At 42.1% G+C, this 13,063-nt stretch overlaps 1 protein-coding gene across 1 annotated transcript in view; it reads right to left on the reverse strand.

Annotated features, from left to right (window-relative positions):
- The window catches only part of CILK1 (ciliogenesis associated kinase 1), a 49,181-nt gene that overhangs the window by 15,252 nt on the left and 20,866 nt on the right, over positions 1-13,063 (reverse strand). Inside the window, exons 7-12 of the mRNA XM_074947797.1 lie at positions 11,672-11,804; positions 10,287-10,458; positions 9,504-9,671; positions 7,268-7,582; positions 6,078-6,268; positions 1,980-2,131 (exon numbers count right to left, since the gene is read on the reverse strand). Coding sequence (XP_074803898.1) covers positions 1,980-2,131; positions 6,078-6,268; positions 7,268-7,582; positions 9,504-9,671; positions 10,287-10,458; positions 11,672-11,804 — 1,131 coding nt within the window. The remainder of the gene's footprint in view (positions 1-1,979; positions 2,132-6,077; positions 6,269-7,267; positions 7,583-9,503; positions 9,672-10,286; positions 10,459-11,671; positions 11,805-13,063) is intronic.

The raw sequence follows: 13,063 nt of genomic DNA on the forward strand, positions 1-13,063 counted from the left end.
TCCAGATATTTACATACTTGTCCTAATCATACAAGGGGATCTAGAGTGCTTTGGTATCCTGGTGGGTGAACAATGCTACATAAATGTAAATTATTCTTATTAAATACAGCATTTTATGCTAATATCTGGTTATCATTTTAAGCACTCAAATTAGGAAAGGCAATTTAAGGTTTTCACAATACCCTATTCTACTTTGCTATCTGTGTAGTTTACACTGAAGTCAGTGAGAGTTGTGCGCCCCTTTAGGGTCTTTGGGAAAGGGTCTGTTTGTGTATATATAATTTTATGTGGGGTCCTAATGCACATTTGGGCACGATACAATAAATTCTATGCAATAAAAGGTTAGGGCTGATTGTGTTAAGATCTACATCTAGCATCATAACTAGTAATCCCAAAAATTCCATTAAAACACTGAGTGTTCAAAATTGTAAGCTTTATCTTACAATTACACACACATTTGTATTTAAGGGAAGAAAAAAAATAATTAAAACCCAGTCTGCTACCATCAAAATTAGAGCTGCACAAAGTTTCAGCTTTAAAAAAAAAAAAAAAAAAAAAAAAAACCAACACCGAAACAATTCACAAATTTGGCAAATAGTTTCAACCACAAAACCAAAGTTTTCTGAAACGTAGAAGTGCTTTGTTTAGAATAAAAATGGAAATGACATTCCATGTCAAAAATAAAGTCCTACCAATTCAACATTCAAAACATTCCATTTCAACCCAAACAAGTTTTGTTGAGAAAAAACTGAATCAGTTGTGGTTTGAAACAAACTGAATTTTTTTCGTTTGGCCTCCAAACTGAAAAATCAATTACTCAGCTCAAAGCCTAATACAGTAGCTTTGCCCCCAACATTCACGTGGAGTCCCACTGACTACCTGGTATGCTGATCTTGCTACTTGTCGCACTGTGTTCTGCCAGAGATGCATAGCTGAAATCTTATAACTGTGGAATTCCACAGTGAAACTCAGTCAAAATAAATTCAGTAAAAACAGGGCATCATGAGCTGCTTATTTTCCTGCTGGATGCTTACAAACACACGCGTGAGGTGCCTAGAACCAGTGCTTAATTTGTACCAGGTCCTGCCAGGGCTGAGCCCTGGCACCTCTAGGCTTGGGAGTTCATAGCCTCAGCACCTCTGGGCTTGCTGCATCAGTTATGAATGTAACCAAAGTGCTTGAGCCCCAGCATCTCTTTCATTACAAAGTAAGCACTGTCTGGAACCTTGTGACACGAACGGACGAGAGAGGGCCCAGTCTTATAGTGACACAAATAAGGACATCTCATTCCCAGTGAAGGCTATGCCTCAAGAGAAGTGTGTGTGTGTGTGTGTGTGTGTGTGTGTGTATACACACCACACACTTGGATTCTACCCCATTGCTGGTGCCAGCATACTGAGGATGAGCAGACCCACAGGTAGGTGACTCCTCTGCATAAGAGTAGGGTTTGATTCCACACATTGGGCTGCTTTAATACACTGCAGGGTGCACTTAGTTCCTGCCCTGGGCAGCAGGAAAGTTAATGCCAACCTGCTATGACCTAGCATTTACTGCTGCTAGTACTAGTATTATATATTCACAAGGAATCTTGGGGGTATGCTCCTCCTCCCATGCAGAAGATCAGCCACTCTTGGGAGCATAAGGCAGAGCCCGACACATCAGCTGGGCACATTTCCTAGCGTACTCTTGTGTGCTAAAGAGCTATTTTGCATGACTTCTTATGCTGCATGGGAGAGCTGCTCCTGACACCTTATCCCTTTCTAGCATACCAGTGGGCAGGATTTACCTCCGTTTCTGCCATGCTAGAACCTGCTCTCTTTGTTGTAAGCCTCTTTCCATTACCAAGGTAGCCCCTTCCCACCCCAGTGTTCTCTGTTTTCTTAAAGCAATAGCCCTTCCTCTGAGTCAAAGATAAGGCCCAAAGTATCCATTACCATTTCCCACACCACTGAAAGGTCAAGAAAATATTTCCTACTAACCAGGTAAATACCTAGAATGTTTCAAGTAATGCTGCTTGGCTGCAGAAACTCGCAAGGTGGGTGTGTCCTGCCGTGGAAAGGACGCATGGGAAGGGGCGCTGTTGCCAGAACCTAGATTGTCTGAGAGCTTCAGATCCAAAATGCTTTCAAACCTGTACCAAGAGAAATCACCATGCTTAGCCCCGAGCTCAAAGCTTACACTTCATCCACATGGAGTGTTCCTTTTACCTCAGCTCCACAAATTATTTGTTCAAAATGGGCTTGGTGCTGTACAGATAAAGGAAGACATTGCATAACATCAGCAAAGTGCTGAAGGGGATGTTTATGCTGCATTGTAAACCGGAGTCTGAGAGACCCAGGCTTGTGGACTCAGTGTTCCAAAGCCTGCACTTCAGTGTTCATGCTGCTTTGTAAACCTGGGCTTACACTAGCTGGACCTAGGGCTCAGAGACATACTTACAAGTCTGTACTGCACTATGCAGACTTTTGGTCTGTGGCCTGAGATGCATCCGCACTGCAGAATGACAAGGCTTGGACCCAAGTCCTAGGGGTCTCAGATTGATCCTCCCCTTCCCCCCAAGCAGAGTCCTAGGACCCAGATCCTGAGTACTTGTTGATTCATGCCAGAATGATGTGTGCGCGCACACGTATGTACGGAAGGGGGCTTGGGCTCAAACATGAGTCAGAGCCCAGGCTTAGTGTACAGTGCAGACATACCTGTAATCAGTATAATTACGTCACTCAGGGGTGTGAAAAAGCCATACCCCTGAGCGAGTTAACTCCCCATGTAGGCAGCGCTGTTGATAGAAGAAGCTCTTCTGTTAGTTTACGACAGTGGTCCCCAAACTTTTTACTTCATGCCCCCTTACCCCGTCCGTGCCCCCTCCCTGGAGCTGGGCTACAGCTCTGGGAAGTGGGGGATGCAGACAAGGTAAGGGGGCTGAGGCTGGGGCCACAGATGGGGGCAGGGGCTGTGCTGGGAGCAGAGCCTTGGCCAGCAGGCGCAGGGCCAGTGGTTAGGGGCTGGTGTCAGGAGTGGAGCTGGGTGACGCTCCCCCACCTGCCCTCTGTGGGGGCAGGCCCAGGCCCCAGCCATGCCCCCCTGAATACTCCTCTGCATTCCTGTAGGGGGGCATACCCCACAGTTTGAGGGCCTCTGGTATAGGAGCATCTTCACTTAAATGCTACAGCTGCATTGGTGCAGCTGTGCCAATGCAGTGCTTTAAATGTAGACCTGCCTTTAGAGAGCTTAAGTTTTTGCCATTGACCCTGACCCAAGGAAACTGGAAGCCTGATTCAGACATACATAATACCACTCATAATACGTTACACACTAAGATGGATCAAACATGAAGTGGTAAAGATACATTTTGAGAGATTGGCATTGAAAGACTTATAGATACTAAAGTCAGAAGGGATCATTATGATCATCTAGTCCGACCTCCTGCACAACGCAGGCCACAGAATCTCACCCACCCACTCCTGCGAAAAACCTCTCACCTATGTCTGAGCTACTGAAGTCCTCAAATCATGATTTAAAGACTTCAAGGAGCGGAGAATCGTCCAGCAAGTGACCCGTGCCCCATGCTACAGAGGAAGGTGAAAAACCTCCAGGGCCTCTTCCAATCTGCCCTGGAGGAAAATTCCTTCCCAACCCCAAATATGGCGATCAGCTAAACCCTGAGCATATGGGCAAGATTCACCAGCCAGATACCCAGGAAAGAATTTTCTGTAGTAATTCAGATCCCACCCTATCTAATATCCCATCACAGGCCATTAGGCCTATTTACCATAAATATTTAATTACCAAAATCATGTTATCCCATCATACCATCTCCTCCATAAACTTATCGAGTTTAATCTTAAAGCCAGATAGATCTTTTGCCCCCACTGCTTCCCTTGGAAGGCTATTCCAAAACTTCACTCCTCTGATGGTTAGAAACCTTTGTCTAATTTCAAGTCTAAACTTCCCAATGACCAGTTTATATCCATTTGTTCTTGTGTCCACACTGGTACTGAGCTTAAATAATTCCTCTCCCTCTCTGGTATTTATCCCTCTGATATGTTTATAGAGAGCAATCATATCTCCCCTCAATCTTCTTTTAGTTAGGCTAAACAAGCCAAGCTCCTTGAGTCTCCTTTCATAAGACAAGTTTTCCATTCCTTGGATCATCCTAGTAGCCCTTCTCTGTACCTGTTCCAGTTTGAATTCATCCTTCTTAAACATGGGAGAGCAGAACTGCACACAGTATTCCAGACGAGGTCTCACCAGTGCCTTTTATAACGGTACTAAAACCTCCTTATCTCTACTGGAAATACCTCCCCTGATGCATCCCAAGACCGCATTAGCTTTTTTCACGGCCATATCACATTGGTGGCTCATAGTCATCCTATGATCAACCAATGCTCTAAGGTCCTTCTCCTCCTCCATTACTTCTAACTGATGCGTCCCCAGCTTATAACTAAAATTCTTGTTCTTAACCCCTAAATGCATAACCTTACACTTCTCAGTATTAAATTTCATCCTATTACTATTACTCCAGTTTACAAGGTCATCCAGATCCTCCTGTATGATATCCTGGTCCTTCTCTAAATTGGCAATACCTCCCAGCTTTGTATCATCCGCAGACTTTATTAGCACACTCCCACTTTTTGTGCCGAGGTCAGTAATAAAAAGATTAAATAAGATTGGTCCCCAAACTGATCCCTGAGGAACTCCACTGGTAACCTCCCTCCAGCCTGACAGTTCACCTTTCAGTATGACCCGCTGTAGTCTCCCCTTTAACCAATTCCTTATCCACCTTTCAATTTTCATATTGATCCCCATCTTTTCCAATTTAACAAATAATTCCCCATGTGGCACGGTATCAAACGCCTTAGTGAAATCTAGGTAAATTAGATCCACTGCGTTTCCTTTGTCTAAAAAAATCTGTTACTTTCTCAAAGAAGGAGATCAGGTTGGTTTGGCATGATCTACCTTTTGTAAAACCATGTTGTATTTTGTCCCATTTACCATTGACTTCAATGTCCTTAACTACTTTCTCCTTCAAAATTTTTTCCAAGACCTTGCATATTACAGATGTCAAACTAACAGGCCTGTAGTTACCTGGATCACGTTTTTTCCCTTTCTTAAAAATAGGAACTATGTTAGCAATTCTCCAATCATACGGTTCAACCCCTGAGTTTACAGATTCATTAAAAATTCTTGCTAATGGGCTTGCAATTTCGTGTGCCAATTCCTTTAATATTCTTGGATGAAGATTATCTGGGCCCCCCGATTTAGTCCCATTAAGCTGTTGGAGTTTCGCTTCTACCTCAAATATGGTAATGTCTACCTCCATAGCCTCATTCCCATTTGTCATGCTACCATTATCCCTAAGATCCTCTTTAGTCTTATTAAAGACTGAGGCAAAGTATTTGTTTAGCTATTGGGCCATGCCTAGATTATCCTTGACCTCCACTCCATCCTCAGTGTTTAGCGGTCCCACTTCTTCTTTCTTGGTTTTCTTCTTATTTATATGACTATAGAACCTTTTACTATTGGTTTCAATTCCTTTTGCAAGGTCCAACTCTACTTGACTTTTAGCCTGTCTCACTTTATCCCTACATGTTCTGACCTCAATAGGGTAGCTTTCCTTGCTGATCCCTCCCTTCTTCCACTCCCTGTATGCTTTCTGCTTTTTCTTAATCACCTCTCTGAGATGCTTGCTCATCCAGCTTGGTCTACAACTCCTGCCTATGAATTTTTTCCCCTTTCTTGGGATGCAGGCTTCCGATAGCTTCTGCAGCTTTGATTTAAAGTAATCCCAGGCCTCCTCCTTCACAAGCTAAGCATGTTTGTCAGAGAAAATATCGAACAGAAGTGTGGGGCCCTAGTGCAAGAAATCAGAGAGGCTGTTCTAAGCATAAGGGACAGCATGGAAAAAATCAAAAAGTCAAGAACCAAGAGGGAGTACAAATGTAGAGAATCCGTTACTGGCACTATAGTTAGCACTTTCTCCCTGTGCTCTCTCTGCCTAAGGAGCAAGAGGAGATGTAGGGGGAAATGAAAGCAAATAAGTAGTTGGGATGGGGTGAGAAGAAGAGACATCAACTTACCTACAAAGAGCTTCATCACTCTGCCGCCTCTTGTTTTTCAGATCAGTTCTAGTGAGGGAAGAGCTAAAATCAAAGTCTTCCAAGTCATCCCACTCTTCAGAACCTTTCATTATTCTAGTAATGTGTCCCCATCTTCGCCTAGTCTTTGGTTTAAGTTCACCATTCGTGTTCTCTGCCCCAGCCGGTATTTTCTGTTATTACGAAGAAGAAAACCAGAACATTTGTCATACAGAGCTATGGAATTATGAGGAGGGAAATCAGAACACAGTTTTTCCTTCACAAAGCAAGTGGTGATCTTGCTGTAGCAGCATAAATCCCCTCCAGCCCCACTAATATATTGAGGACCTGCTCTGTAACACACATGTGTTCATACTAGCTTCTGCATCTCCTCCTGCCTTGATAGAGAGTCCTGCACTGACAGAATAATGGAGCTCTTAAGTCTCTTTCAGCTCTAATTTCCATACTTCTTTCACTATAGAGCCTACAAAAAGTGATCAGCTTATGTTGAATTTTTAGCCCCAGACTCAACTTGTGGGTGCAAAACTGCATGTACGTTCATGTGCCTGCACTTCAGTGCCAGTGCCTGCATTAAAATGTGTGCCAGCAAAACCTATTTGTCTTAACAGATTTTGCAGGTGAAAATTCTGACACTTGTGTCCTTGCAGCTGTTAAGGTGCATATGCATGTTTGCACTTCGTGCAATTTTGCATATGCACAAGGTGAAGGTCAGTTATAAGTTCTGCTGAAGACTTGGCTCTTAGTTTCAATACTCGTGGGCCCAATTCTCTTCTAACTTGGGCCTGAGTCTCATTTACACCAAGACCACTTTACATCACGCTGGCAGTGTAAAATGGCTTGAAGTGAGTAAGCTACAGTTACATTGTCTTTAAGGCCACTTTACAATGCCAGAACACCGTAAAGTGGTCTTGGAGTAAGAAAGAATTGGGCCCACCTATTTGCTTTACACCAAAAAACTCCACCCACTTCAGTGGAGCTGCTTTCAGTTTACACCAGCATGAGAGGAGAGCCAAGCTAGTCTTTATTCCTATTTCTCTCCTTTTATTAAAAAGGTACAAAGATGGCACTGTTGGTTTAAGGTATCACAAAAAAAAAAAAAAAAAAAAATCCAATTAAGGAAAAATGCACAAAGTCATGAGCAAGTTTATCACTTATCCCAGACTCCTCCTCACCTGCAGAGGAACTTGACTACAAAGTGCTGGCAGATGCACCTGAGCAGGCTCGTCCTCTCTTAACTGGGTCACGTGGTCAGTCACCAAGGAGTCTGCTTTATATGGATACATGAGGTACTGGGAAGACTGGCTTTGCTGGAATGGTCTAGATGAGAGACGGACATGGGGTTTTGGAGGGGGTTGTGCAGGAGTAACAGGTTTAACACGGTGCAGTGCTGCTTTATCATGGAGTTCTTTCGGCTGCTTGCCCAGTTCTTGAATGCAGAGAGAGGTGCCCAGTGCATGCCCAACCTGGAAGTAGGGATACCGAAGTGCCTAAAATACAATAAACGCATCAGTATTCAACAGGGGAAGCCAGAGTCGCTGACTTAGCTTAGTCATATGGGACAGCTTCCATGTTACCTTCCCCTCTTCCCTTTCCCATGTGTTAGGGCAGGGGTAGGCAACGCAAGCTGATTTTCAGTGGCACTCTCACTGCCCGGGGCCTGGCTACCAGTCCGGGAGGCTCTGCATTTTAATTTAATTTTAAATGAAGCTTCTTAAACATTTAAAAAACCTTATTTATTTTACATACAACAATAGTTTAGTTATATATTACAGACTTATAGAAACCTTCTAAAAACATTAAAACTTATTACTGGCTTGCGAAACCTTACATTGGAGAGAATAAATGAAGACTCGGCACACCACTTCTGAAAGGTTGCTGACCCCTGTGTTAGATACTATTGAGACAGGACTCTGTACAACACATCCTACTGCTTCAGGTTAGAGTAAGTTCTAGTGACGGCTTAACTGCTATGCAAAAGCTTGTCTATGTAATGCAAGAGTAGTTAAAAAAAGGTTTCATACTAGCCTTTTTTGGAACAGTGGCAATATACTAATATTTACTTTGTAGTGCAGTAGTGTGCAAAGGCCCAGGAAGGATCAGGCACTGCACAGTAAGTAAGAGAAATAACATCCTCCAGAACTTAAGACTTTTAAATGTGTAGCTGTAATCAACAAATAATTGTCACTTTGTGCTAGCAGATTTTTTTCAATCACATGCCCAACTTGTATTTGATTCTGGGAGATACCAGCATTCCGAATTCTTGAAATCTACGTCATGTAGCTATGACAGTCTTGCTCTGCTTTACAGGTAATTTAGTCTTCTTCTCCCTAGCTTCTGCCAGCTAGAACAGGCTTTCAACATCTCCCTTCCTCACAAATTCCCCACGGCATTACAATCTTGTCTCATTTGTTTCGCAAGAAGTGCCATTTGCTTGTAATTATTAATACTAAATCGTCTGAAAACAGTTTAGCTTGTCCTCCCGTTCAAGTTTCCCCTCTCCCTCAATTTTACTTTGTAACTGCATTAGTTAAGTCTACAGATTTTTGAATGAAAGACTTTATGCAAAATAAGGGCCCAATCCTGCTCCCAATGAACTCCCTGGGAGCTTTGACCTAAGGTTGGGTCTATCCACCAAATGCTTGTTTCATTACATAGGGACCTATCGTGCACAGCATTGAATTCCCTTAACTGCCATTGAAGTTAATGAACTAACTCATTATCTGCAATATTGACTATTTAAAGCCCATCATTCAAACTGCTGAGCATCCTCACCTCCTTCTGATTTGCAAAAGAAAGCCCTTACTAAGATTAAATTAATAGATTATAAAGCCAGAAAAGAGCTTTGTGATCATCTAGTCAAGCCTCCTGAATAACACAGGCCACAGAATTTCCCTGAATTAATTTCTGTTTGAACTAGGGCATCTATCTTTTAGAAAGACATCTAATCTTGATTTAAAAATTGCCAGTGACTGAGAATCCACCACAACCCTTCGTAAATTGTCCCAGTGTTTAATTACTCTCATCATTTAAAAAAAAAAAAAAAAAAAAAAAGGTACACCTTATTTCCAGCCTGAATTTCTCTAGCCACAATTTCCAGCCTTTGGACCTCGTTAGATATCTTGGTTTTCTAGACCAAAGATCCTGTTAATACATTTCTGTGTCCTGTTTAGACTGATCAAGTCACCCCTTAACTTTCTCTTCGTTAAGCTAAACAGATTGAGCTCCTTAAGTCTTATCAGGCATGTTTTCTAAACCTTTAATCATTCTTGTGGCTCTTGTCTCCACCCTCTCTAATTTACAGCCACAAGGGTAATTAATGACAGTCTGGGGCAAAGGTAGAGCGCAACTGAATATAACTAACTAACTATCAGCTGCACAAAGACATAGTAAAGAAAAAGGAAAACAAACCTGACTAGCTGTTGGTCGCTTTTTGGGGTCCCACTGCAGCATGTCTCGCATGAGCTGAACTGCCTCACTGCCAGCATTAGGAATTAGGGTCTTTAGGTTGTTAGGTACACACTGGGGCCAGCGAAAATTCATGGTACCTGCAAGTTGGTAGCCTTCAGGCCAGTCGTTCTGAAAGAATCAGTATTCTGATCACTGAAAAACCCAAACCATAAAGAGGTCTGATGTCTAAGTACCAATACTGTTCACTTTCAGTACCTCTCATCAACCATCTTAGAGTTCTTTACAGGTTTAATTAATTAACCTCAAAGCACTGCTGTGACAGTTAAAAAACAAAACAAAACAAAACAGAAAAACCACACACCAGGAAACCTGCCATACAGATCACACACCAAGTCAATGCCAGAAATGGGGGCAGAAGAGACTGTCCATCCCCCGTTTGTTCTGGCCACTGAACCAGAACAGACATGTGCACCCAACTGTAAATGAGCCTCTAATTCCATAGAAAGGGCCTGAGGACATTGGAAATTTCAAATAATTGTTATCTGATAAAATTCTTCCTTTCTGGACATGTCTTTTCTAACATCACAATTTTCAAGGGTATAATTTTTAACTGTTGACTTCCCAGATAATACAAGGTTTGTTATTTCACCTCTGAGATCAGTACTAGACTAGGGCAACAACAAGTATGAAGAGGATAAAGAGACATTCTATCTTATATCCTAGGCATAGTATCATTGATGCACTAAGCAATACACATTGAAGACGTGGATCTCACTTAGCTACCTTTTTTGGTGTCCCCAGTACTTGGCAAATCTTGAATATAGTATCTATTTCACTGGCACCAGGGAAGAGAGGCCTTAACGTGTAAACCTCTGCCATTATACAGCCGACAGCCCAGATATCAATGGGAGAGCTATAGCTGGTGGACCTCAGAAGAACTTCAGGAGCCCTATACCTATAAAAACAGCAGTTTTATAGCATTCACAAATCAAACAAGTACTGCATAACATCGTTACCTCAAGTGGGACAGCCCGTGAGTTTTCATTCTCTGCCTCTCTGGAGACAGAAAGCATCCTTTAAAGGATTCCCAGCAACCCCCACACAATGCACAAGACAGTATCTCTTTTAGAGTCAGGGTTTGAAGTGACACAATATTCCCAGAATGCCCCATCAGATACTTCCATTTTTGCTTAGACACTGCACATCATGAAGCACTTTAAGAGCTGAAGGCCCAAACCTGTGAGGTAATGCTCAGCACCCCTATTTCCACAAAGTCAATGAGAGTAGAGAGGGCCAAGCACTTGTGCATAGAGCCCCATTCTGCGAAAGTACAGATTTATTCTCAGCAACTGAAGTTGTGTGGCAATTTTCCTTGCACTTTCATTGCTTTTTTTAAAGTTGATTTTCAGTGAGAACATTTTTTTAAAAAAAATAATGTGGACTTAACACAAACTATGCTGAAGATTTAGGTCATCACTGACAAGGTTCTAACCCTGCTTATCAGGAAAAAGACCCAGTGTTCCCGCCTTTGGTCCTTTGTCTCAGATTGAAATAAATTTGGAAGTTCAGAGATGTGTTCGGTCAACTCCTCTTTACTGAGGCAAGATGTTCGGTTTTGCCTCAGCCACCCACATGGGCTGATGAAGAAAGCTGACAACAAAGTATGGATACTTTTGGTTTAAGATTAGAAGGATGAGTGGGAGTCATCCGTTAGTATTAGGTGCGCATATGGCACGAATCATTGATTAAACTTGGTTCTTTTGTCTTCCTTTTCCCTGCTTGCTTTTACACTAACTAACTGTTTCCCACCCCCATGCTATTTCTCAGTGCCCAACCAGAGCAGCACTATTAGTGCTGCTACAGTCTTTTCCGTAGCTCTATAGGGATTGCGGTGGCCCCGGACCACTGCTGGTTTTGGAGACTATTCTTCGTATGCACAGTAGATTAAGCAATATCCATTCATTTCAACTATGCTACTGTCATTTGTCTGTTCATTGTCTTACACATTTTGAAGCCTTTTAGTTACGCTAAATAAATGTGATGCACTGGTTTTATGGACCAACAATGACATCATCCTTCACTTAAGTTAAAGTTTTGTCTTGTCTAAAGGCATGACTTCTAGACATGTAATTTCATAAAATATAGACAAACATTAACATTGCATTTACCATCTTGTAGATACATAGTCTGTGTAAGGAGGCCTAGATCGGATTTCTCGGGCTAAGCCAAAGTCTGCTATTTTCACAAGTTCTGGTCCCATGCAAAGGAGGTTTTCAGGTTTCAAGTCTCTGTGAAAGAACCCTGCAATGCAAATTAAACATCAGTCTGCACTGCATTAACAACCATTTGTATAGTCTTTATTTTTTCCTACTTAGATTCCTTCACTTCAGTTGCCACTATTGCAGGTCCAACAGCAGATCAGAACAGTCTAAAATAATCTTAACCTTGCTAGTCTGCATATTTTAGTCAGCCCATGAGGGTAAGTACATAGAAGTTGAGATTTTCAAAGTAGTGTGGCCAACTCCCTGCCCATCTTCCTTTAATGTTAATGGAAGATGTGCAATTTTAATGTTAGTTTTATTTTGTTTTAATTTGAATAGGTGTGGCCTAAATAGCAAAATCTCCCCTTAGGTTAATTTAAGCAAAAAAGAATGATTCTTTATATTTCTACAGTTCCTTCCATCTAAGCATTTCTAAACAAACACTTTACAAAAGTTTGTCTTCCCAGCCATGGTAGAAACCGTCAGGGACACTTGAGCTACAGTGGATACAAATAAGGGAGTTGCTAGAAAAGTGCTCAACATAAGGAGTCTTTCACTATGGAATTTGCTTCCCTTCTTGCTCTGCCAGAGCCTGGACTTCTTAAACTTCTGGGCATGCTGGAAAACCTGTCTTTTCTTGCAGGCATTAAGGGAGATGGGTGGGGGGAGGTCATCTCAGAGATGGAGTGGCTGGAGGTTAAAGGAGGATTTAGGGAGGATTTTTGTGTTATGGTTGGATGGAATGGCTTAGGATACAGTCTATTCACTGGCAAACTTGTAGCTAGAACAACTGATTAAAGTTTACTATTGAAAATTTTGATTTGTGGGTTTTAAGTTTTGGAAGGTGCTTAGGGATCTGGATAAGCACCAAAGAAACGAAAGAAAAAAAAAAAAAAAAAAAAAGAAATCAATATACTGGTGTACTGTGATATAAAAACATCAAGTATGTGTGTCTGTTTTACAGTTGGTGAAAACAGAGAGACAGAGTTTGTGACTTGTTTGACAGAAGTACAAAGAGAGCCCAGGTCTCAGGACTTGCAGGCTTATGCCGTTAGCCACAAGACCATATTGCCTCCGTTGTGGCAAAATCTTCCAGCTCTTCCTTGTGACTGTGATTCACAACGTCTTGGTAGAAATCATTTACAATCCAGAGTGCAGGAGATCAGTGTAACAATCTAGTGGTTTGTCAAAAACTGATCAGTTACATTTTGCACAGCAACAATATGCAGGACCAGGATGCATTCAGGATGTTTTGTTTGTGCTTTCTTTGCCAGGTTGTACCAGTGAGGACTTAGAGAT

This window comes from Natator depressus, chromosome 3 (genome assembly GCF_965152275.1).
Source record: "Natator depressus isolate rNatDep1 chromosome 3, rNatDep2.hap1, whole genome shotgun sequence".
In the NCBI taxonomy this organism is placed as follows: Eukaryota; Metazoa; Chordata; order Testudines; family Cheloniidae; genus Natator; species Natator depressus.